This window comes from Ursus maritimus, unplaced genomic scaffold (genome assembly GCF_017311325.1).
Source record: "Ursus maritimus isolate PB19 unplaced genomic scaffold, ASM1731132v1 scaffold_6, whole genome shotgun sequence".
NCBI lineage: Eukaryota > Metazoa > Chordata > Mammalia > Carnivora > Ursidae > Ursus > Ursus maritimus.
Window position 1 is genome coordinate 21,720,807 of NW_024426774.1, and position 25,975 is coordinate 21,746,781.

General features: G+C 41.3%; 1 protein-coding gene across 2 annotated transcripts in view; it reads left to right on the forward strand.

Moving 5' to 3' along the window:
* Positions 1–25,975, forward strand: part of BABAM2 (BRISC and BRCA1 A complex member 2) — a 398,067-nt gene that overhangs the window by 209,724 nt on the left and 162,368 nt on the right. For both annotated transcript variants that reach the window (XM_008700275.2, XM_040623041.1), the window contains exon 7: positions 12,492–12,601. In XM_008700275.2, the coding sequence (XP_008698497.1) occupies positions 12,492–12,601 (110 nt within the window). The remainder of the gene's footprint in view (positions 1–12,491; positions 12,602–25,975) is intronic.

Sequence of the window (25,975 nt, forward strand, 5' to 3'; positions counted from 1 at the left end):
TTTTTTGAAATGATTTTTTATTATATTATGTTAGTCACCATACAGTACATCCCCGTCCTTACAGGGCTTTTGACGATTGATCATGCACCACCTTACAGGATCTCTTATTGAAGGAGAAGAAAAAATGTTTTCTTACCTTCCTGTGTTTACCTCTGTCTGCCTCTTTGAGTTGCAGGACTGATTCTTGAGATTCTTTTTTTTTTCCTTATTGTGTCTCTCAAAGTGTCTGTACATGCTAGGTACATCATAAATGAGTATTGCCTTAGTGACAGCACGTGGTATATTGTGGGAAGTTTATTAGAAAAGGCCAAAAAAGATTTTTTTGCTTTTCTGTTCTGCAGGTTTTGATCTCTCTGTTAAGTGTTCGAACTTGAATTTTCCTCTTATTCCTGGGGTGATCTGAACCCAAGGGTTAATGGCTCATTCTACCCAAATGTACTCCCACTGATTAATATTAGAAAGTCAAGTTAATAATCTACATAGGCTTTTTCTACTAGGGAAATCGACTTGGGGAACCCATGTTTGGATCAGTAGTTTACTGGCAAGCACATGTAGTTATTCTTTCACATGTATATTCATACATTTGTTCATAAATATTTATTGGGTGCCTATTTTTGTGGTAGGCACCATGCTAGGCACTGGGAATACAAAAAGGAATGACGCAGGGGCGCCTGGGTGGCACAGCAGTTGAACGTCTGCCTTCGGCTCAGGGCGTGATCCCGGCGTTATGGGATCGAGCCCCACATCAGGCTCCTCTGCTGTGAGCCTGCGTCTTCCTCTCCCACTCCCCCTGCTTGTGTTCCCTCTCTCGCTGGCTGTCTATCTCTGTCAAATAAATAAAATCTTTAAAAAAAAAAAAAAAGGAATGACACAGTCATTGTTCTTAAAGGAACTCAATGAGATAAAAGTGCATATGTAAATAACTTTATTTTTTTTAATCTTTTTATAATAATTTTTTTTATTATATTAGTCACCATACAGTACATCCCTGGTTTTTGATGTAAAGTTCGATGATTCATTAGTTGCGTATAACACCCAGTGCACCATGCAATACGTGCCCTCCTTATTTCTTTATCCCTTTCTTCTCCTACCGATCTTCCTAGTTCTTATGTTCCATAGATGAGAGAAACCATATGATAATTGTCTTTCTCTGCTTGACTTATTTCACTTAGCATTATCTTCTCCAGTGCCGTCCATGTTGTAGCAAATGTTGAGAAATCGTTCTTTTTGATAGCTGAGTAATATTCCATTGTATATATGGACCACAACTTCTTAATCCAGTCATCTGTTGAAGGGCATCTCGGCTCCTTCCACGATTTAGCTATTGTGGACAATGCTGCTACGAACATTGGGGTACATATGGCCCTTCTCTTCACTACGTCTGTATCTTTGGGGTAAATACCCAGTAGCACAATGGCTGGGTCATAGGGTAGCTCAATTTTTAACTTTTTAAGGGACCTCCACACTGTTTTCCAGAGTGGCTGTACCAACTTGCATTCCCACCAACAATGTAGGAGGGATCCCCTTTCTCCACATCCTCTCCAACAATTGTTGTTTCTTGCCTTGTCTATTTTTGCCATTCTAACTGGCGTAAGGTAGTATCTCAGTGTGGTTTTGATTTGAATTAAAATGCAAAAGAAACCATGAAATGTTACCATATAAAGGATGTAGCTAAAGACCTGTAGGATTTCAGAGGAGAAACTGTTACATCAGCGAGTGGGGTCAAGGAAGTCTCACAGCAGGACATGGCATCCAAATGGGACTGGAAGGAATACGTAGAATTGGGAGATGGGGGGGTTGGAGGAAGGCATTCAGAATTGAGAGGCAGAGTAGAGATGGCGTGGAATATGGGCACCTGCTGCAGTCAGTGTGTGTCAGCAGGGGGAGGGGGAGGACAGCTTGGAGGGGCTTGAATGCCAGGCCACTGTAGATGCAGGTGGGTTTGGAGGCCGGAAGAAAGGTGTAGTATTTTCTCTGCTTCTCAAAGCTCATCTTCTCCACTGAGCCTTTCCTCTGGCCAGTTCCAGAGGGATAGGGCCCAAGCTTTTTCCAAGTGTTTCTCAGAGCTCCTCTCTGCCCTTTAGGTTCTGTAGGTAACACCAATATGCAAATCAGAAGATCTGTGGGTACTTCAAGGAGAGAGTTGCTGGTAGGCTCCATTCTCTGTTTTAACACCTGTGGTTTGCGATTGTCTTCAGTTAATGAGGGTGTGGTGCCAGGTGGCTGAAAGAACTTGGAAGTAATAGATTGCCTAGTTGCCATGGGCACCAGGCAGTTTGAGCCAAGTGACTTGCTGGGTGGGTGGGTGCAAGGTGTTATGCACTTCTAGGTGCCTTTTCCCTCTGTCCCCACACGCAGAACCACCTGGGAAGAATCTCTAAACTGTGTTAACTCAAAGCAACTTGGAGAGGAAGGGGTAGGGTGTAGCTTTAATGGTAGAAGAGTAACATGGTAATGGAAATGCTATCAGGCCAAGAGTGTGGAAGGAGGAAGAAAAGTGAAAGTAACATTTATTGAGCACCTTCTTCCTGCCTGCTTCTGTGCTCGGCACTTTCACATACATTTGCCAAAGCCGTGGACACCTGTTGCTTTCCATAATATCTACATTTAGCATATCATATGGAAAAAACAAAAACATGTAAACTCATTGCAAAAAATTTTTATTTCTACCACTAAAAAAAAAATCACCACTTTTTATGCAGTTTTTAAGTTGCCTGACAAAGTTGCAAAACACTTCATGTATTCAAATGGCATACTGCTCTGGATTTTCTGCCTCTAGAATTGGCACCCCTGTTGCCTTTCTGTTCATCGGTGAGGTCTGGGGGGTATAGAGCAGAGTGCAAAGTATTTCATCTGCAACCCAGAATGGGCTAATGTCCATCAGCATGAGAAGCAGTTAAGTCTAGAGAAGTAGCCTGGCTGCAGCCAGAGCCTGGTGCTGCAGCAGATTGTTCTAGCAAAGCTTTCTTCTGGCATGTGCGGAGGCATGCCACTCAGCTTTGTCCTAAAAGCCCTTCCTGGGTTCCAATTAGGGCCTGGTATTCCATAGTATGTAAAAAGTATTCACATAACCCAGGGGTGAAAGTCTCTTCTCAGCACTTAATTCTGTAGATTTTGATTTGCCATGGTTATCATCTGTATTAGTTTAATAATTTACAAGAGAAAATGTTAGTTACAAGTAAAGGAAAACCACTTCAAACCAGCTTAAGGAGATAGGGCAATTTATTAGCTTTCCAAAGCCCAGAGAAGGTAGAGGAGCCAAAATACAGTAGGAGCAGGACACAGCCGGACCGAGAGCCCGGGAACCAAGGGTGTGACTCCTGTGCCCGGACTCTCTTCCCTTGGTCCCCACTTCTCCCCACGTGTTGGTTTTCTTCTCTTACCCTACAGCCTCGCCTCTTCCATGTATGGGGAATGTGACTACTGACAGTTTCCTTTGCCTCTGCACAGGGCCTGGCCTGTACTTGGCTCCCAGGTTCACAGATCTTGAGGAAAGGACTGGCCCTTCCCTGGGCCCATCAGCTGTTCCAGGGGCTAGGGACAGGCAGCTTGGTCAAGAGGACTAAGTGTTGGGTCTAGAGGAGAGAGGGGCTTCGCAGGAGAAGAGAAGGTGCCAGGCAAGCCTTGTCACAGATGTCCATTATATCCATTACCACTTTACATCTGCACTTCTATTGCTTATAAAGAGCTATGGAAACTATTTATGTAAAAGCTGTATCTGCCTTTTCTTTAAATTGTGGAGACATACAGGGGATGTGGTCAGTGGTGTTCATATTTGTTCCATACGTGCTTCAGTAAAACTCACTGTTGTTTTCTCTTGTTTTCTTGGGCTCCTGGATCAAAGTCTGGCACAAGGTTTGTATCAGTAGGTGTGTGCAAAATCCCAACACAGAGGATGTCTGAAGATGTGGTTCAGTATGATTTGTAAAACAGTTGCAAAAATGGATCTTTATTTAAATAAGCTCAGCTCCTTATTGGACTCATTAAGAACATAATTGTTAGGACAACAGAGGAAATCCTACATTCCAGATTCTTCCTCTAAAAATGTTGGTGAGTAGAGAAGGAGGTAGAAGCAAGGAGATATCCTTTGCTTCTAATGAGGACCCTGGCTCTACTGCAGAGGCTCTTCCCCGCTTCCCCCCCCCCCCCCATTTTCTGGAGAAAAGGCTCCATTTCACACACCTTTTAGAGTGACGATGCTGTGGCTAGTCAAAGAAAGCTGGTGGATTGCAAGGCTACATCTGTTAGGTATGATAACTGAGGGGACAGGATTTGACCAGTGAAATCTTGATCATTATTATTTTAAAAGAGCCAGGATTTTTTTCTCCCAAAGTTTATTTGTACAACATGTGTTTCAATTTAGCTTTATAAACAGAAGCTATAACCAACATGTTAAGGGTAAGTACAGCTTCGCAAGCAGATTCCTGCATAAACGAGAGCAATGAAATGGTCTTTGTTTATGAAAATAATAAGCAAGATATAAATTAAAAAAAAAAAACCAACCCTAACCCCATATTGTGTCATGACATCTAGTAGTAATGAACTCAAGATGTCACTTTTAGAAAACATGGGTAGGTGACAACAGCTCTTTTCTGGTGTCCTAGACTCACCCTCTGAGAGCTGGCTATTTCAAGAACATGGCAGTTTCCCTTTCCTGACCTGACAATCAGCTCTGCCTATTTTCACTGAGTATAGTTAGTTAATCATAGAACGTGCCTACCCATACATAATTGAAGGAAGGTTGATATTATGGCTTAAAACTCCACAGGCCTCCTCAGTGTTCTCGGAGAAGCCATTCTTCCTTCTTAACTGGGTCTGTGTAAAGACATCAAATGAATACGTTTTATTTGGCCTAGTGACCTTTATAGTTTTTAGTTTTTGTGCTCTTAAGGATTTTAATTTCTTGTTCCATAGTTTTAAAAAGAAAGCATTAGGGGCACCTCGGTGGCTCAGTGGGTTAAGCGTCTGACTTCGGCTCAGGTCATGATCCCGGGGTCCTGGGGTCGAGCCCCGCATCGGGCTCCCTGCTCAGCGGGGAGTCTGCTCATCCCTCTGCCTGCTGCTCCCTCTGTTTGTGCTCTCTCTCTCAAATAAATAAAATCTTTAAAAAATAATAAAAAATAAAAAGTAAACATTAAATCACATAAAGCTATGCTTCTTAATTTGTTTTGAATACCCATTGTGTGCCTGGTGTAGGCCGGCTCGTCTACTTGGGTACAAAGGGAATAATGGTTCCTTAGGATGCTCATGGTGTTTTGGAACATACAGGATTTGGACACTAAATGGAGAACCAAGTAAGTGTAGAGTATATCTTTTCTGCATATGGGTTTTCAAGTTGTGTATACCTTTCTCTGGGCATTGATACTGAGTCCATTCTTGTGCCCAGCAGCATGCGACAGGGGGTAGTTGTGGTTTAGAGTCCAGGTTCAAAGTCAAGATACATGGCTTCAGAACTCATCTTCAACATTTAGTCTCTCTCAGCCTCAGTTTCTTTATTTGCAATGTATAATAATAGTACCTACCTTTAAGGTTCTTATATTATTATGTGAGGTAATGCATATAAAGCCCTAAGCAAAATGACTACTGAGTAAACAATGAATAAATATCAGTTGTTATTATTAGGCATAATAGGAAGTAGGAGATCTCTGCCCTGCCTTCAAGAAATTCACTATCTGTTTGGAATATAAACTACATACTGCTTAAACAACAGGGAAATTCATGAAGAACATGATGAGAACTGCCAAGGGCAGGCATAGATTACCTTGCAGTTGAAAGGAATCTTAATGGAGCAAGTGAACTTACAATGAGAGTTAAAGAAATTAAAACCATGTCAATGAAAAGGAGAGAAAGAGCTTTTTGATAAGGGGATGGCTGGTGTCAAAGTGTTAGTCAAGATCTGATAAAATATATGGGGAATGGACCAGTTTGACTAGGCTGCGCTGGGAGATTCTTTTTACTCCCATTTCCATTTGGAGAAACCAAATCAGACGTAACTCTCTTGAATGCTGCCTTCATCAGAGATATCAAAATATCAAAGGAGTTTTCAGCCCAGAACTCAGTATTTGGTGGAGATTGACTGTAACTAGGCTTTCGGAACCCCTCCCTCTGTGCTGCACCCCGTTCTGCATGGAATGGAGGGCGCTCAGGGTTGGAAGCCACGCCAAAGGCAAAAGAGGCAGACATGGTACCCACTTATTTCTCTTCCTCGTCTGTCTGGCTCAGCTTCCTTACTCTTGGATTCTTTTGACTTTCTGACTCTACTGCTTTCCCTGGCACTTGTACATTTCCCAGCGCTTTGGTGAAGAGGAAGTGACCTGATTTCTAAAATGACCAGTGTCATTATTGGATAGAGACCCCTTAGCAGAGACTAAGGTCTTACATAAATCATCTTCCTTGTTCTTCAGTCTTTCTTTTGCTTAAATTTAATTCCATTTCTGGCATATTCAATGTCATGTCTTAATGCCAGTAGAATCCAAATCCCAATTTTGGTCAGGTTGCTTTCTACTGATAGACAACACAAGAGATCAAGAGGTCTTTCTATCCCGAGTCTCCTGTCTTAATGACAGTCCGCTGCTGAGTCCATAAACTCCCTTTCACCACTCTCTTTAATCTTCCATTCCCTCCTTACTCCTTTCCCCCTTCCCCGCTTTAATTTTTCTCCATAACATTTATAACATTCCATATATGTCTTACTTTGTTAAGTGCACGAATCAGTGGTAGCACTGTGAGAGTCTTGTTCTCTTACTTGAAGAAACTTGACTTTGAAAAATCTAGATTTATGTAATTTGATGTTGAATCTGTAGTATCAAAATATTGGGGCCTCTAAAGTACGATTCTCACTTAGTATTTTTAAAGATAAGCTGTTTTGGAATTTTTTTTTTTTTAAGATTTTTTATTTATTTGACAGAGATAGAGACAGCCAGCGAGAGAGGGAACACAAGCAGGGGGAGTGGGAGAGGAAGAAGCAGGCTCCCAGCGGAAGAGCCTGATGTGGGGCTCGATCCCATAACGCCGGGATCACGCCCTGAGCCGAAGGCAGACGCTTAACCGCTGTGCCACCCCGGCGCCCCTGTTTTGGAAATTTTTAATTTGCTTACAATTTTTCAAAAACTGATAGCTTTTGTATAATGAGGTGCTTACTGAGACCTAGTTTTTAGTCACTCTGGGAATCATGATTAATCCTGGGTCTAGTTTAATGCCATGTAAGTGTAACTCAAAATGGTTCTTACTTGATTTTTGTCATCCTGTATAGTGGCTTCTTTATAGTCCTTATGTCTACAAACTGGTTTTGCTAGTAATGGTCATAGCTTTGTTTTAAGCCTTTTGAATTGAGGAATACAGTGGCTTTTTTACAGCCTTTTTATGTGACCTGTAGTTTGTAATATTTATTGTTCAGCTCATGTCTATCAACAATAGTTAATTGGTAGTTTGTACCTATATTGACATTCAACATAGAGGGGCTTGTTTAATGGCTGCCAGCCTCACATGGAATTTGCATATCAAAGGGGTACAGCATAATGATAAATTGTGCTTGTGTTTACATTCGTTTCCAAGGCTAATCGTTGTTTTTTCCTACACCCTTTTGATATTTGTAAAGAGCTCCAGTTGAGAATAGTTACATGAATAAGCCATTATGACCTGCACAGAATGTTAACTCTTATTCGTAGGTGCATTTTTGGCTTATTTGTGGGTTCAGACTTGAGTTTTCTTTAACAAAATCGTAAGTAGTCATAGATTAAAGGGAAAATGAGATAAATACTGAGAATCTTTCTAACTGAAAGTACTTTCTATTTAACTCCATAATTTACTCATTCTTACAATCTTTCCAGCATGAATTCAGTTTGTTTTTTTCAACCAGTTTGCCATATATGTGCTGTTTCAGACATTGGGTATACAAAAACAAACAGGAAAAGCTCCCAGCCTGCAAGGAACTTACCACCTAGTGAATATTCACTATAAACCATAGGAACCTCTTTCTGTTCTACAGCCAAGTGCTGAGCCAAATCCATTGTTAAACCTCAGCAAAATATCATGGCCATTGTTGCCTTGCCATGTGTATGTCAGCGCTGATACACTTTTGTAAAAGTGGGAGGCAGTACCCTTTTGCTTCAGCAGATTCGACATTTTCCCCCCATTTTAGCCTGCTGCAGTTTTAGATGGTACAGATAGAAAGCCTTGAAAATGTATACTTGTGCATTTTTAAACGTCCCCTACTACACTATAACCTCCCTCTGCTTTCCAAATGTTGCCATTAGTGGTTACAATAATCATCTGTAATGTTAGTTTCTAAGAACCACAGTACAAGAGCTTCTTTTATAATTCCCCAGATGGGAAGGAACACATGTACAAGCCTGTTAGAATTGCAGAAATTGGAAACAGTACTGTGTGGATTTGTATTTTTGGAACTCTTTGGGCTTATTTAAGCACTCAAAGTCAAACTTAGGTATCCATTAGAAATCAAATATCAATTCAGGGGAAACTCGTGTGTCACACCAAGGCAAGTAAATTATATTAAAAGTAGTTCATAAAAGGAACTCCTGGAAACAACTATTTTCCTATTCAGACTAATGTTTCTTGTACTCTTTGCAGGATGCCAGATGATAAATGTTGATTATATAAACCAGGGTCATTCCATTTGTTTAGAGGACTGTCTCTGAGCATTTCTGTTCTTTGCTTCAATGGCAGTGAAATGATAAGTTAAAAAGTAGGAAAAGGAAATAATTATACATTATCCATAGGTATATGGAGTGAAGCTACTAATTAAAAAGGTTTTCAGTGGCCTCTTGTTTTTTTCAGGGTTTTTTGTTTTTGTTTTTGTTTTGTTTTTAACCAGGTTTTGTGCCTTGTGGTCAGAGCCTTGACCTTTAACAAGGAAACTCAGTCACTGGAGGAAGGTATCTGAAAATCAATGTTAGTTCTTTTTTTTATTATCTTACTTTAAGGTGACCAATCTAGCACTAAAGAGGACCACTTCTATACTTGGATTAGAAAATGGAATTGTCTCTCTGAATGTGAATATTTTCAAACTCAGCTTCAACCTTAGTTTTAGATATTTTGTGAGTTTTAGAGTTGTGTTATAGAATTACATAGTTTCTGTTTGTTGAGACCTAAGTATTTTTTTGCAATTTCCATCCTCATTTTGCAGAAAGGAACATTCAAGGTTGAATACTTTATCATCTGTCAAAGATCAAGAAATGAGCGATAAACTCAGATTCCCAATCTTGACTCTCCTTTTGAGACCACTAGTTCTAGGGACCTTGGTGTGTTATGGGGACAGGAGCATGAAGTCAGTACGGAGTTTCCAGGTACCACTGCCGAAGCCACTTTTGTAAAGCAGGTTCCTGAAAAGTGCTAGGTGTGGAGAATAAGGGTTAGAAATTAGCATTAATTTATTTACTGTTGTACTCATTCAGCAAACATGGAGTGGTTTCTGTGTTCTAGGCACTATACTTCCTAAATCATACTTCCTAAAAACACATTCCAGAGGTATGAGAAGTCTACATGTAAAAATAAAATGTTAGATGAAATGCTAGGGAAGTAAATAACCTCAGAGTGATTGATCAGATTTAAGTCTGTAGAAATCTAAATTTTCTGTGCTGTCAGAAGAGACCCCAAACAAAGTAAAAAGCCAAAAACTGGACCAAGAGAAAATATCTATAACACATGTGATAGCCAGGGTTAATAAGCCCAAAAAACAACAAGACAAGTCCAAGAGTCTTTAGGGCAAAGGATTTGATCAGAGAAGTGACAGAAGAGATGACCAGTAACCAAGGGAAAAGTTGCTCAGCTTTAGTCACTGAATCTCAGCTGAGACACCACTTTTCGGCAGCCAGACCGCCAATGTTGAACTGCAGAGTGACCACAGCCGGTGTCCTCAGGTTATTCGGGATGCGCACAAAGCAGGCTCTCTGTCCTGCTGATGCAAATTCAGGAGTCCAAACGTGAATGGCTGTACAATTTTTAGGAAAATAATCGTAAACTATTAAAATGTAAAATGTTCATAACCTTTGATCCAACAAGCTCAGTTTTAGTTATCCATTCGGAAATGTAAGTCCCACTAGTAAAGGATGCATATATATCCTTTCTATGAGCCTATTTAGTGTAATACTATCAAATGGCCAAGAACTACAAACAACCTGAATGTCTGTTGCTAGGGGGAATGGTTAAGAAAAAATAATAATAAATCCATGCCATGGAATATGATGTGGCTATCTAGGAAGCAGTTGGTAGAATTATATGTATAATACAATTCCATTAAGGAAAACAAAACAGAAGGTTAAAGAGCTATTTATATGCAAGGGTGTGTATGTGTTTGTGAGCATGGAGAAAGCTGTTTGAGGCTCCATACGCAGTTAATATTGGTTACCTTTAAAAGTGGGGGGTAGAAGAGCTTTTTCTTATAAATTTCTGTATGGCTTTGACTTGTTACAACAAGCCGAAATTTTGCCATGTAAAAACAAAAAATAATTGAGAAGTAAAAGGATACAAAACACAAAGCATGAAGAGGGAGGGGGGAAGTGGTCCCAGAGACAGAAGATCAGGAGAGTATAATTTCCTAGGAGCAAGAAACAGTATTTCCAGAGGAAAGAGATCATCCATGCAAATACTGTTCAGAGATCAAGTAAGATAAGCAGAGAGGCATTTGCTGTGTTTTGTGGATGCCTTGGTGAGGGCAATCCCGATGGCCTAGTGGGGTCAGAAGGTCGTTCTCTTGTGCTAAGGGATAATGGGAGGGAAGGGAGTAGAGACTGGAAGTGCAGACAGCTTTTTCAAGCAGTCTGTGAAGGTGAGGAGAGAGATGAGAGAGAATGCCGTGTAGAGACCGGCATGATTCTTTTCTTTCTTTTTAGAATTTTTATTTTATTTTTTATGTTTTAAAGATTTTATTTGAGAGAGGAGAGAGAGCGAGCACGCGCGTGTGCGCGCGCACACCAGCAGGGGGAGCAGCAGAGGCAGAGGGAGAGGGAGAAGCAGACTTCCCCCCCTCCCCTCCCCAGCAGGGAGCCCTACATGGGACTTGATCCCATGACCCCGGGATCAGGACCTGAGCCGAAGGCAGACATGCTTAACCGACTGAGCCACCCAGGCGCCCCTTTTAAGTTTTTATTTTTTTAAGGTGGGAGAGACTTATGGTTCTTGCACGTCTGTGTACTTGCACACGTGCATCCTGTTGGCACAATAGAAGGCAGAGTGCGGATGACGTCAGAGCTGAGCTGGATGAGTGTGATGACCAGCTTCCCACGATACAGGAAAGGAAGGGGTGAGGTTAATTTTAGACAGAAGCAAGGACCTCATATCTGAGGTTCTCAGTGCTCATGGGCAGTGATTCTTAAAGTCTAGATTGGGACCATCCTAGGATGGCAGGTGGGCCCTCCAGAGGACCTGTGAACCAATCCAGAAATATAGGCCAGTTCTTACCTCTCAGTCCTTATGGGTGAAAGATGTGCGGTCCTATTAAGTTTTCAAAAAATTTATATTTGACTTAGAGCCACTACCAGCCAAAAGTAAAATGATTAAGGGTTACTAAAATCTGGTATTCACAAAGTAAAACCATCATGCTACTAGAATTTATGCTAATTCAGTATTTTATTTGGAAGTCTGGCAAACATTCAGTGCTTGGCAATGATCGTGAACCTATAAATCCCAGTTTTGACTCAGGACACTTCATCAGTGTTGGCTTGCGTTGGTTATGACATTCGATTATCACTATTCTTACTTTTAAATTATAAATTACAGGAAGTTTAGCTTTATCATTACCAGGTTAGTGTATTATGTGTCGTTAACCTTTCAATGTTTTTTTGGAACGTATTCAGATCAACAGTGTTTTTGTCTTATAATATTCTTATAACCAGGCTTTTAAGATATGTATGTCTTGTGGTTCATATATCAATCAGGTGCAACTGTTTTGCAAAGTCAGTGTGTACGTAACCCCTGCCATTTGCTTGTATGGTGACACCGTTCATAACGATATGTTTCCTGGGAATTTTTGTTAAGTAACTTAACCACATACTATCAAGGTGTATGTAATAAAATTACTGGGTATTTTAAGATTTTGTTGTTGTCTTATGATATAAATCATATTGATAACTCCTAGTCTTCCTATAAAAAGAAAATTATAAGCCATTTATATATATTAAAAAATTATAAGACATTACCTATATCATTAACAATGTGTTTACTGCAATTTGTTAACTATGCTTTTGACTAACTCTTGGTTGTTGCCAGATTGACTTTTCCCCTCTTGGAATAGGGGAATAACTGAAATAGGTGGGAGTCTTCTCCTCACTGTGGTCGGCTCTGGTCGGAACGTTTGAAAGCCATCACTCTAGCGGAGTGATTGGCATGTGGCAAAGGACGCACAGAGCTGCTCAATTCAAATCCAGGTACCTGACACGCTCTAGCCTCAGTGCCGGTGGGCTGTGAGCTCAGCACCAGGAAGATGGTGTGAGAGCAGGGACTGATGACGTTGTGTTTTTCACTCCCTGCTTAAGGATGTAAATGAAGACCCTGGAGAAGATGTGGCCCTCCTTTCTGTCAGTTTTGAGGACACGGAAGCCACTCAGGTGTATCCCAAGCTGTACTTGTCACCCCGAATTGAACAGTGAGTATCAACGTCATTAATTTTACGTAGCCTGGTGTTTCTCCTTGTTAGCCAAACATGTCTTGCTAATTCTTTTGCCACTCTTGAACTCTTAAAGTGATTTCTCCTTATAGACTTTCGTTTTCTTAAAAATGAGTTGTATCAGGAGTTTAGATTGCAGAGTAAATGCAGTTAGTATTTGCCACTGCAATCTTTGGATGAGTCTTAGTTGTGCAACTTGTGATATGAATACTGTACCTTTGTAGAGAGAGATGAGTAGGCAGGCGGAATCCGAAATTGCGACTCCTTCCAAATGTTCCCTGGGTACATATGGTTGTAGCCTAAAGAGGACTGCTCAACAGTGTCCTATCCAATTTCTTACATTTTTGTTAAGTATTATAGTTATTTGTAAAAATGTAACTTGTCTCCTGAAAATATTAGCAAAACTTATTCTGAAGTTAGTAATGGTGATATTAAAAGCAGGTAGCTTAAAAAGATGACACATTTGAATTTCTCTTCGTGTCTAAATAGTGCTATATAATTTTACACGACTTTCAGGCTCTCGGGTCCAGATAGTTTGATACCACATTTGTGTTTTAACCAGGTAACTTTACCCGTGGTAATGAACTTTACTAGGGCTGGCCTCACAGTGTGCTTATTGTTGGCTGAAATGCTTCAGAAGCTTATTGTACTTCAAAGGAAGCTGAGGTTCGTTGAAAATAGATTGTAAGCAGATTTGGTTGGGAACTTCTGGACAGGACAGATTTTTCATCGGCAGAGAGAGTTTTTACAGATTCTGACTGAAATGTATGATTAAAAATCTCTGTCAGTCAGGTAGGGTTGGCTGATTTCTGTCTGTAAGATGTGGTCACCATCCAGCATTCATATACTGAGTCATTTTTGCTCCCTTTGGCCCTAGTTGTTCAACTTCATGATTCATGGGCACACGGTCTTCCACACTGATACAAGACATAGGTGTTCATTGTCACATATGGATGACTAGGGACATCAGCAATCTGTAGGAGTTCTCTCATTTATCTGTGTGCCTCTGAGAGCACCCACGACAGGATTTTACAGTAGCAGGTGTTCACTGAATGTTTCATTTTTAATTGAAAATACTAACCCATATTGGTAAGACGCCAAAGAGTGTTGGAGGCAGTATGATGAACTGATGATAAATAGGCCAGGGCTCTCAGGTCGAGCATATCTGGTTTAAACCTAGGTCCTGCCACTTACCAGTTGGTAAAATCGTCAACATCTTTCAACTTGCTTCAAAATAGGGCTAGTAATACCTATTTTATAGTGATATTTGGAGGATTATATTTAAACACAGTTCTTAAAGCATTAATTGCAGTGCCTGGTACTATAGCAAGTAGGAGCTATTCATGTTGTCATTATTGATAGTGTTCATAGGGGAAGAATGCGTGAGGGAGTGAGTGGTTAGGACAAGTTAGGGCAGAAAAGGAGAGGATGGGTAAATAAGTGAGCAGATACTAGTTCTAAGTAGTCACTCGGTATATACGCAATAAATTAAGAAGGTATGTGGGTGATGAGAAAAGAGGGATCTCAATGAAACCATCGCAAGATGTAGGTAATACGTATCTATTAGTTAAGCTGCAGACAGGAATTTGCTAGCTTGGAAAAATGATTTTCCCAGCACCCACATTGTTTTTCTTGGAACTTACTGCACCTCGTTTGCAAATAAACTTGCTAATAAAATATTTCTCCCTCTAAAATCTGAGATACGATGTGACAAATTATCAGTGAAGGTTATATTTGAAAAGTTATTTCCTCTAAAATCTAGCTTTCTACATGTCCTCCCTCTTTTTGTGTGTGTTAAGAACCGGCCACATCTTACTTTTCCAGGTCAGTTTCTTATGCTTTTCCCTCCAGCAGTCTGTCGTTCAGCCAGACTCCATCACTTGAACATTTCTTAATTTACCTGTGCGCTCTTGCCCATGTGCCTTTGCTAAAGCTGTTACTTCCGTGTGCAATGCCTTCTCTAACACCCTTTTCCTGTTGAAATAGACCTTTCCAAATCCTGTCCCTCCCATTTCTCCTGAGCACCGTTGGGCTGCCTTCTCTAGCCATCCCGTGAATTCTTACAATACTGAGTTTGTATCAATTAGAATCTGCTCATCACAGATTTAGTGACGCATTGTTTTCCCATCTTTTACTAAATTGTAGGCTACTCAAGGGCATGTTAATGTCTTACAGAAATGCAGTGCAGGGGGAGTAGGAGCCTGGTTGGCAGTATTCTGGGTCAATAAATAATTGTTACAAGAAAACTGGAAAACACTGCACTGAGAGGTCTTACATTTTTCCTGATTGATACAGATTCGCTTAGTAGAACTGCCTTTGTAATACCAATGAAAACTGCCGAAAGTTCTTACATCCTTGAGTAGAAGTTTTAAAAATGAGGTTTCAGTAAAAAGGCTAAAATGGAAAGTGGTCAGATTGTGGTATGACTTTCCAAGGGCTTACATAGTTACTAAGGTTATTAATATCTTTGGTTAACTCGTGCAGAGTTCAGCCTATGGAACGGAGGTAATGTCATTTCAGTAAGGCCAAGGTTGTAGGATAGCTTTTAAGAACTGAATGAGGAGAGGTTGGTACTGGTCTTTGACACTGTGTTAAGCTCTCATTTGTTTTCTGTGTTTCATACTATCCTGTCAACTCTGAGCCATCCAAGCATTGATTATAGACTCAGACTGGGGGAGTGCTCTCAGGAGTCATGGCGAAAGCATCCCGTGTGGCCCCGCCCAAAGCCAGTGCCAGACGCTTGCCCTAAGCTGAGGCTTGTACTCTTTTTGGCTCTTGCAATGGCTCTTTCTAGGAAGTTCCAAGCCCCATGAAGTGCATTGGACAGGCAGGGGTCCAGGCCTGATCCATGTGGGTCAATGATAATGTAGATCAATGGCTTGATCCACATTAGGTGAAAATGGGCAAGAAAAGACTTGCACTCTCTCTGTCTGCTCTCCATGGACATGGAAAGGTATCTCGAGCCTGGAAGGTACCTCATTTCAGTCTGGCTAATGTCCCTCTGCCCCAGCTTGTCCATGCAGTGGGCAGGACTATTATGCTTACACTAACTAGTCTTAGAAATAGGAAAAGGCTACTTTGGGTCTTGTCTTCACGTGTGGGAAGAGAGATCAATTTGCTGTACCCTAAAGATTTCTAGGGACATGGTTACCAAATGTCTCTAAATTAGACAATCCCCACAGAAGGGAGCATCTGTCAGAGACATGGGGTTGAAAAGTCCCAAGTGTATTATAATGAATGAAGCTCTAAAATAGAATCCCACTTCAGAGGTCTGCCTTGCCCAGGATCCTGGAAGAGTTTCTGGTGTTTCTGGTGACACTGGAGCCTGACCGTGTGCCTTTATGGTGTTTAGATGTATGGTATTCCTGGTTTCCCGCTGTGCACACGGATGGCTTGCAAAATAGAGCTTCTGAGAACTGTGCGTTCTTCTCCCACATGGGACATTTATGAACTATACTTATTGCAGGCTCTCCATACATTTTTCCCCAAGGAACCAAACCAGCCAGGTAAATGAGACACTAAGTACAGTTCGTTAAACAAAACAGAACAGCTAGTGGTCAGTTATGTAAAATAGACTTTGGTTGAATATTAAGAGAGGAAAAAAAACCTAGTTTCTAAACCAGTTGCCTTTTTTTCCTGGCAGACAAGCTGGATATAAGGTTACATCATCAGAGCTGGCACCAAACCTGCTCTACCTTTCCCTCCTTCTCAGACTGTTGGCAGTTCCAGCAGTGACACCAGAGGTGAAACGGGCAGTTCTCTTTCCCGAAAGGTGTGGGCCCATTTCTTGGCTTGAGCCCGTTGGTGGGAGTGGTTTGAAGAAAGCCAGCTTGTCACTCCCTGTGCTGTTCCCACTCGGTGCATAAAAAGAGGATTTCAGCCCCTGAGGCAGACCAGGTGGCATCTTTCACAAGTACAGAATTTGTTTTTAGAACTTTTTGTTGTTAAGTTACAGTCCGCCTTAAGAAATAAGTCCTCAAAGCTTACCAGCCCACAAACGCTCACCATTAGGGAGGCCCGTGTGCCCGCAAATACTTTCAGGCAACAAAAGCGCAAGAGTTGACCAAGTGTCAGGCCCTTGGCTGGGTGCTTCAGAGGGTATCAAGATAAATGAGATACGGCTGTGCCCTATTAGTTTCTTGATTGTAAGGGAAATAAGAACAGACACAGCAAGTCCCAACTCGTGTTTCAGTAGAAAAGGCACTTAGATAAGACTTGGCCTCAGAGGCCCCCAGTTCCTCCCCTTACTACCCGGCAGTCTCAGCTCAAGATACTGAGCCTGTTGGAGCCTCGCTCATGTCATCCTCTGCAAAGGTGGGTCAGTCCTCACTTTGTTTCGTCTCCTCCAAGGGGGACTTACAGGAAAGCACTCCTGCAGCGTTGGCACTCGGACGATGCTCAGGTCGCACTTCTTGAGTTATACAATACCGAAATTAGACTTCTTAAGCTCTGTGCGAGTTCAGGGCAGGACGAGATCACGTTTCCATTTGGCTCAGTGGAGAAGGGACCTTGTGGAAGATTTTGGGAAGCTTGGCTCTGCCAGCACAATGTGACTTTTCTAGAGATTAAACGCGCTGCTATGAAAATCATAAAAATGTATTTGTTTAGTACTTTCAAATGTGTAAACTGCTTTCACTTGACCATCCCATCTGATCCTCACGATCGTATCCCTAACATGTTCTAGAATATGTCTCTTTTCCTCTATAGCTGGGAGTTCTTAGGCCCTTCCTGGTCTCCTCTGCTGACTCTTCTTCCTTTTTCAACCCATTAAATTATGCTAAATTATGTTTCCCATGATTTCATCCCCAGAGCCCTCCCTCTTTGTAGATGCCCCCCTTAATCCCATTTCTAATCTCAGCTTTGCTCCCTGCTTGCAGATCTGCTTTTCTAGCCACTTGGTAGATATGTCTGTCCTTGTGTTCAGTTGACACCTGAGATTGGAAGTGTCTGTAGCCAAACTCCTCATTCCTCCAGGAAACCAAGGTTTCTTCCTCACGGCCCTGTTTCTATTCAGGACACTCTCAGTTTCTTAGGCGTCCAGCTGCTGCATCCGAATGGTATTAGCCAACCCCCGTTTTGTACTAGAAATCCTCTCTTCATTGTATCTGTCCTTCTGGTCATTCCTACTGCCATTTCCTAGTTTAGTCCTTCAGTTGCTATGTCTCCTGATGGCCTTTTAACTTTTCTTCCTGTGTTAGTTTATCCAGCAGGGAGCTGTCACTGTCTTCCTGAAGGAAGTTCGGGTCATATAATGTTCTTTCCCTGCTCAGCACTATCAGTGCCCCCCTGTCACCCGCTGAATTCAGTATGCATCTCTCAGTGTGACATCCAAAGCTTTATCTGTTGTCATCCCAGCTGACCTTTCTACCCCGATCTGGGTTCCGTGCGTATCCTGTTGTTCAGCCAAAGCTGGTTTTCTGGGATTTCCTGTGAACACACCTTGTACTTTTTTCACTTCCATACCTTTGCTTGGGCTGCTGCTTCTATGAGGACGTTGAATTTTATTTCCCTTTCTTGTAGAATCTGTCTAAGTTCTGTCTATCCTCATAGATCTTCTCAGTCGCCACCTCCGCTATGGAACTTTTCCTGACCACCACCACCTGCCTCCCCAGCCAGACTACGCTTTTCCCCACCTGTGTTTGTGCCTCTGTTGTCAGACTATTTCCCTGGACTATACACTCCTTAAGGGTGGCACTGTTTCCATCAGTTGAGGGCTGGTGAGCCATGGCCCATGTTCAGCCAAGTTGGCCCTGCCCTTGGGCCCTGCCTGGGCTCAGCCACAGCTCCCACTGACTGGACTCCCTGGTGGATCAGAAGGCTTTGAGCCTGTTGGATCCCTGTGCTACAGAGACAAGTGGTCTCCAAAGTGCATGTGTCTTGTGGCCCAGCCAGCAGGCTTATTTCCATTATGGACCCCTGGTCATGTTTCCTAAGGTGGCTTTATTTCCTAGGAGTGGCTTATCAGCTGAATCCCAAAGGTGGTAAATATGCTTTTGATCTTATGTGACCTGTCATCTCCTCCTGTTTTGGCCTCTCCAGCCCTCTTTTCCCTGCCTTTACCCCACAGTGTGCCTGGCCACAGACATGGTCACTTGGAACGTTTGGATAGCCTGTAATCCAAAAAGGCTGGAATAAATTGAAACTTGTCTAAAGGGCCTAGGAAAAGGGTTGGGAGGAGCTGAAAATTAAAATACTACTACTCAGAATTATGGGTGAAATTTAATGAAATTATGGATATTAAATTTGGATATATCAGATAAAGTAAGTTTTTAAAGCAGTGAGCAAATTCAATATTTTGTTATTTTATTTAAATTTAGTACTGAATTCAACATCTTGACGGGAAGGAAAATTTTTGTTTTAGATGCTCAAAAGATTTTTTTAGAAAAATTGGAAAAATTATATAACTAAACACAGATTTTAAAGAAAACATAGTTCTTGCCCCCCCCCCCCCCNGCTTTTTATTGACCTACATCAGTTGTCTCAAGGAATAAGACCCCAGATCTCTTGGGGTGATTTTGTGTCAGGATTTAAGTAATAGAACGTCATAGTAAACATGGTTTAATTTAGCCATACTCATGTTTACTTGAGTCACTGAGATAATCCTATAATAAATATTGTGCTCCTAGAGTTTTTTTTTTTTCTTTGATAAATATATAGTCCTGAGTATGCTAAGACAACCAGCTGTCAAGAGAAGATGTGTATTTGGTTTTAGTGGAACGAGCTGTCTTAGCCTCTAGGGATTTGAGATGTTCGTTTTACTAGTCTGGGAGAAGGGCCAAAAGGGTTCTTCGTGACTTCGAATGGAATTTTGAAAAGTAAGTTCAGCAACTTTTCATTAGTGAGTTTGGCCTTTTGTCTTGCCTGTGCCTCCCAAAAGATCAAGAGCTCAGCCTGCACTTTGAAACATTACCAAAAAGAACCAGAATGGAATTTAGTTGGGGGAGAAAATCAATCAGCCCCCAAATAGCATATTTTTGGAAACATTCTGGTGTAGAACTCCCACCTCCCCAGCTGCCTGAGTTGGTGGTGTATCAATGTTTTTATCTAGCTTTCTTTTTAGGCAGAAAAATATACATTTAGAAGGAAGATATATACAATAAGTCTGTGATAACTCAGATCTCACGGGTACATGTTTCTTAAACTTGTTTGCCCCTGAAGCTCTGTCTTATATTTATTTTGTGTCTGTGGGCAGTTCTGTGCCTTGTTTCTCGTAAGTGCTATTCTCCGGTCTACAGCATAGTGATTAGCTTTAAACTATAAGATGTAACTTGTCTTCGTTTAAAAAATCAGCCTAGTGCCTTTCTGCTAAACATCTCAAGGATTTTGTGCAGTGTTTTTTTTCTGTAATAAAGATGAGTTTATTATTTTCAATTTTACACTGTATTTCAACAGCAAAACTCTGTGCTCTTTTATGCAGTGTTCATTTGTATTTATTCACAAGTAGGAAAATATTCCTCAATGGAAGGTCTGAGATGTAGAGTGGTAGTTAACAAAAACATTAGGCTGTGTTATAGGAAGGAACAGAGAAATTAGAAAGTGGAAGAGAAAATGGCTTAGAACGTTCCAGAACTGATGGAGGATACCAATCCTCAGGTAGAGGAAATACAGTGAATCTCAAACAGGCGAAATAAAAAGAAATGGGCACCTAGACACATCATCTGAAGTTGCAGAACACCAAAGATAAAAAGTATCCAAAGTGGACACACTGTGTTTAAAGGAACTGCAGATTGACACAGCCCTCTGAAAATCTGATGAGAATTCATGGACTGGAGCCCAGAAAAATGTACAGACGCAGAAAGTTTTAAATACAGTTTTGAGAGCAACACACCTGCCCCTGAAGCCAATTCACAAACCTCATTTGAGGATCCTTGTTCTAGATTTCAGTTCTGCATTTTTAATGCCTTGTATACCCTCTCATGCTAGAATAATCACCGAGGCTTCAGATTTAATATTTAAAGAGTAGATTATGGTCCACACTACCCATTTCCCCTCCTCCAAAATCTGCACTTCCCCTGTGTTCTTTATCTTCATTAATGGCTTGACTAGCCTCGTGCCCACAGCCATGAAACCTCGGCACCCTATTTTTGACCTTCCCTTGACCATGGCTGCCTGTATCTGCATGACTGCTGGCTGATTTTGCCTCCATGGTATCTCATGTTCATCTGCTCACCCTTCCCCAGCCTGGTTTCAAGCCTGTGTATTTTACTGTTTGCCACATCAGTCCTTTGAAAGCAGAGCTCAGTCCATGTCACTCCCTTGCTGAAACACTCTTAGTGCCTCTCTTCAAGATGGCGGAGCAAACTGCGTGTTGGCGTCCTGTCTGAGAAGCCTCAGGGCTCAGCACACGCACAGCTGCCTGCATACCCTGGATCCCAGACTCCTGAACCCTAGGTGACGGAACCGGGGATAGGCGCTTCTGGGGATTCTCCTCACTTTTTTTAGAAGTACGGTTATCTTTGTCTAACACTTTTTATCCGACATAGTTCAGTATTTTGTAGCGGGAGGACCGCAGGCCCTATTGTGAGATACGCTGCATTGTGTCTTGGTTGTTCTAGTTTTCCACAAGAATTGACTGTGATTGTAGATGTTCTTTGAATGACATTCCATAATATTCTGCTGCCCTTTCCTGTTCTTTTTACTTCTTGTGGCTTTTAGTAAATCGCTCCCTTTGAGATAACTAATCTGAGCTACTGTCGTCTCTTAGCTGGACTGTTGAAATACTCTTCTCACTGGTCTTCCATGCCCGCTCTTTCCCCACTCCTAACTAGTTGCCAGACTGCAGGCAAAGTGGGCTTCCTAAACAAATCAGATCTCATCATTCTTAAAAAAAAAAAAAAAAAAAGGTTCATTACTTTTGTTCACAAATGATCACTTACCAGCTTTATCCCACTGAAGGTTTTCTCCTGTATCTCCCAGGTGCGCGCACGTGTGTGTGTGTGTGTGTGTGTGTGTGTGTGTTGTGGGTGTGTGTGTGTATAAATACTACCTATTGTAGTCTTTCATCAAGTTCTACTGTTTTTTTCCTTCATACTGTCTTGAAGTCTGAATTCCTTCAAGTCTTTATTTCTTCCTATCCTGTTAATTCAGTTTCCTTCCCCTTTAATCCTTTCTGTCAAACCCTGGGTAGAAGTAGAGACTAATATGTAAAAAAAAAAGGGGGACATAAAATTATGAAAAAGATGGTCCTCAATACTTTGTGGCATTTAGTCCCATCCCTTGCAAGTGTGAGGACTAGTTTTTACTCAAAACCTCTTCCATGAGGGGGTGCCTGGATTGCTCAGTTGGTTGAACTTCTGACTCTTGGTTTTGGCTCCGGTCCCCATGATGGGCTCTGCACTGGGCATGGAGTCTGCTTGGGATTCTCCCTCTCCCACCCCACGCACGCGTGCTCTCTCTCAAAACAGCAACAACAACAAAAAACAAAAACACCTTTTCCATGAGGATAGAAGGAGGGCTTGACTAACTGGACGGCACAAGGAGGTTTTTAGGATTGTTTTAGCTGATGGAATTGTTCATTCTGTATCATGATTGTGGTGGTGGGTATACAACTCTGTGCATTTGCAAAGAGTAAATTTTTTTTTAAAGATTTTATTTATTTATTTGACAGAGATAGAGACAGCCAGTGAGAGAGGGAACACAAGCAGGGGGAGTGGGAGACGAAGAAACAGGCTCATAGCGGAGGAGCCTGATGTGGGGCTCGATCCCATAACGCTGGGATCACGCCCTGAGCTGAAGGCAGACGCTCAACCGCTGTGCCACCCAGGCGCCCCTGCAAAGAGTAAATTTTACTGTGTTTAAAAAATAAATTGAAAAACGTGTCACAGATCTGTACAGATAAAAAATACTTCTTAGTATTTCATGTGAATAAATGATAAACCAAATGCCTTTTAAATGAACATGCATTTTATTAATCACTTCCGTGTGTACATATTTGAGAAATGGAAACATGTATATGCTTGCATGTGCTGTAGGTGTGTGTATGCACATATGTATACACACATTCATGTGTCTGTTTTTGTATGTGTGATATATTACACATATGACATTTTTTCAGTCTTCAGGTGCTTGGTAGCCAATAAATTAGTAAACCTTTTATATCAGTATAAGGCCTCATAGTGTCCTGAAGCCAGGAGATTGGAAACATTAGTAACAAGGCATGTTTAATAAATGACCACTTGCCACGAATTCTGTTGTGTGTTGATATTTGTTTAAATAAAAGCACATTTTAACTTATTTCTTGCTCTCAAAATAGCTAACATAATTACTATGTTCAGAAGCAGTTTTTAACCTTATTGCTGGAATGGCAGATTCACCAAGAGCCCGGCCATTCTCGCTTCTCTCTGCCCAACACAAATACCTGGGTTTCTTCATGTCGCTCACGGTGAGGACAGAGGAACTCCAGGAGGAGCAAGGCTCCAGGGTATTGAAACCAAGACTTTGGAGCTCTCCTCTTGTGCTTGGGCTTGACCTGCACGAAGCCCTTGTGGTTCACAGCACTTCTTTTTCTAGGGCTCCTAGTTCTCAGATGTTCCACTCTTTTCTCAGACCAGTACGTTTCTAGCTACACAGTGATCTCTGAATCGGTCTATTACAGTCGTACAACAGATTCATTTTCAGAGCGGAGTGGGGATGTGGGTCGGGGATGTGACAGTGGGATTATAAAAAAAAAAGTCATCTTGCCTCATTTTCGTCTTTAAAAAAGTATATAGTTTGTTACGTCCACAACACGGTTTCAAAGGGTAATTATTTAGTACCAAAAGTATTGGCATGGTTCTTGATTACAAGTGTTTGGTGTAAATAGGTAATGACTAACTAAGGCTCTTAATGTATAAAATTCATATATAAAGTGGAACCCCTTATACTGTTGTTTGAGGAAAGGTCTAACAGCAGCGATTTTGTCAGATTTTACTATGTGAAGTTTTATTAAAGAGCATATAATTTGATCCTGGTATGTCTGATTTTGATTCCCATAATATAAGGCTCATAATTATTTGGAGTTTTTCTGTACTTATTAAAATTCAGACACGCTGTGTTTCACTAATGACTTTAATGAATGGAGAAACCTTTAGTTTAAAACAAAACAAATGATGAGTTAACATAATATTGTAAATAGGAGCATAACAGGGAATGAACATCCTGTCTGTGAACATTATCTTTTATAGACAGCTTCACCAAAGTAGAGACCATTCTTGAAAAAGACTAAAATCTGCTACCTTGCCAGATTTCAGCTAAACCAAACCATTAATTTGAAGAAGTTATGCACCAGTGGAAAACTTATTTTACTGACAGGCTTTTTCTTCTTCTTTTTTTCCTACATATGAAGAACTTTCCCCTCCTACTTTTTAATCCCTCCCCTCCCTACTCCACCCCAACCTTTAAAAAGGATGATGTAACATTGGATTGTTTTGTGCCAAGTTTTCATCCTGGAACAGATTTTTATAGCCATGTTTCTCTGGGAAGAGGAGTTTATGACCAAATGGTGATAACACTTCCATGTTTTCATTTCTTCCTCTGACCTACTACTTTTTTCCTGACTTTGTTGGGAGTTCGACGTGACCAATCCAATATGTGTATTAAAGCCGTAGAAAATTATTTTGAAAGCTCTCAAGTTTTCATAACTGTAATACCATATATGATTCTTTGGAAAAAAGCAGATTATGGAGCATGTAATTATTCTAAAATTGTAGAATTTTCTGTTCATACACTAAGGAAACCCTTCAAAATATTTGTGGGTATTATTTGTTTTGGTGGCTGAACTTTATTATTTCCACTCTGTTAGGGTTATTCACTCTTCATTTATTCTTTGCATACTCTTTCTTAAAAACACAGATAAACCTGGGCCTGTTTGGTCTCAGTTGTTGGAGAATTTAACATTAGGAGTCCAAATGGTAGAAACAACTGAACTGGTCCTCAGTAGGGCCGTGACTTAAAATACTTTGGCATAGAATGGAGTGAGAAAGAAGTAGGTAGATTCCTACGTACTCATATGGGCAGGTTTCTGAGTTGAAGAAAAAACAAATATCAGAAAGATGAGCAGAATTACACATTTTTATGTTAAAAAAGAAAGCTAGCCTTCAAAACCATCATACGTATTTTCTGCAAGGGAGTGTGTGTGTGTGGGGGGGTGTACCCCGGATGCTAGCAATAGCTGGTACTTGGTGAGCGCTTACGTCACATGTTTCAAGTACGCTCTACCCATTAACTCATTCAGTCCTCACAACAACCCTATAATCGTAGTGGGTTACTACTGTTGTCCCTCTTTTATAGATGAAGAGGCTGGAATTCAGAGAGGGCCAGAAACTTGCCTGAGTCACAGCCCCAGCAAGTCGTGGCACTACCATTTACACGTAGGCAGTTTGACTCTAACAGGACTGAGGGTAGAGATCAAAGGGAACTTTAGCTTACTGGTAACGTTTTGATTTTTTTTCAGTGTGTATCTAGGCATTTTAATTACGAAGGTAAAATTCTGAAAAAATCAAAAAAGTCTGATTGGAAGAAATTTACTGGGTATTTGATGACTTACTTTCTGGTGGAACTTGTGTTCTGCATATAATCAGTGTGATTCTTAGTGGGCTTCTGAACGTTTCGTAACTGTCTTAAGTACTATGCTGTGATCCTTGTCATCCAATACAGGGTCTCCCAGCCTTGGCCCTGTTGACATTTTGGGCTGGCTGGTTCTTTTCTGTAGGGGGCTGTCCTGTTCACAGTTGTTTAGCAGTGTCCCCGATCTCTGCACACAAGATGTCAGTAGCACCCGCCAACCCCCCAGTCACCACAGTCAACAATGTCAATGGTATCCTCTGGGCAAAAGGTGGCGGGGGAGGCAAAATCAGTCCCAGCTGAGAACCACCAGTCTATCATCTATCATTGCAGGAAGCTTCAAGAGTCTATCTGTACCTGTGCTGAGCTTTAGAAATATCTTTCCTTCACACCATCAAACTGTTTTCCTTTAGTTTATATAACAGTTGTCATGCCAAGGCCATGCAGAACAATTAGGAATTGAAATAATGGATCCTTCAGTACTCTTCAGTTATTACCCAATTCCTGTCTTACCCCTAAACTCAAAGCCTCTAGTATTTACATCTGTCATGTGTGCTGTACAGCCAACTTGCTTTTAGGGTCTCTCCAAGTCACCATCTACCTCCTGTCTTCCCTTAATCTCAGGAAGAAGGACCACAGCTCTCTACCTGGTACCATATTTAAGGTGTGTTTCTCCATTTGTGTCTTTGATTTTTTTCCCCTGCTTTCCATTCCACAGATGAGTGTGTCCCGGTCAGTTCTGAGTTTTCCTCACAGATTTCGGTGATCGGAGCAGTTTTGCACGTTTACACTCTTGGCCTGATTTTTATAACC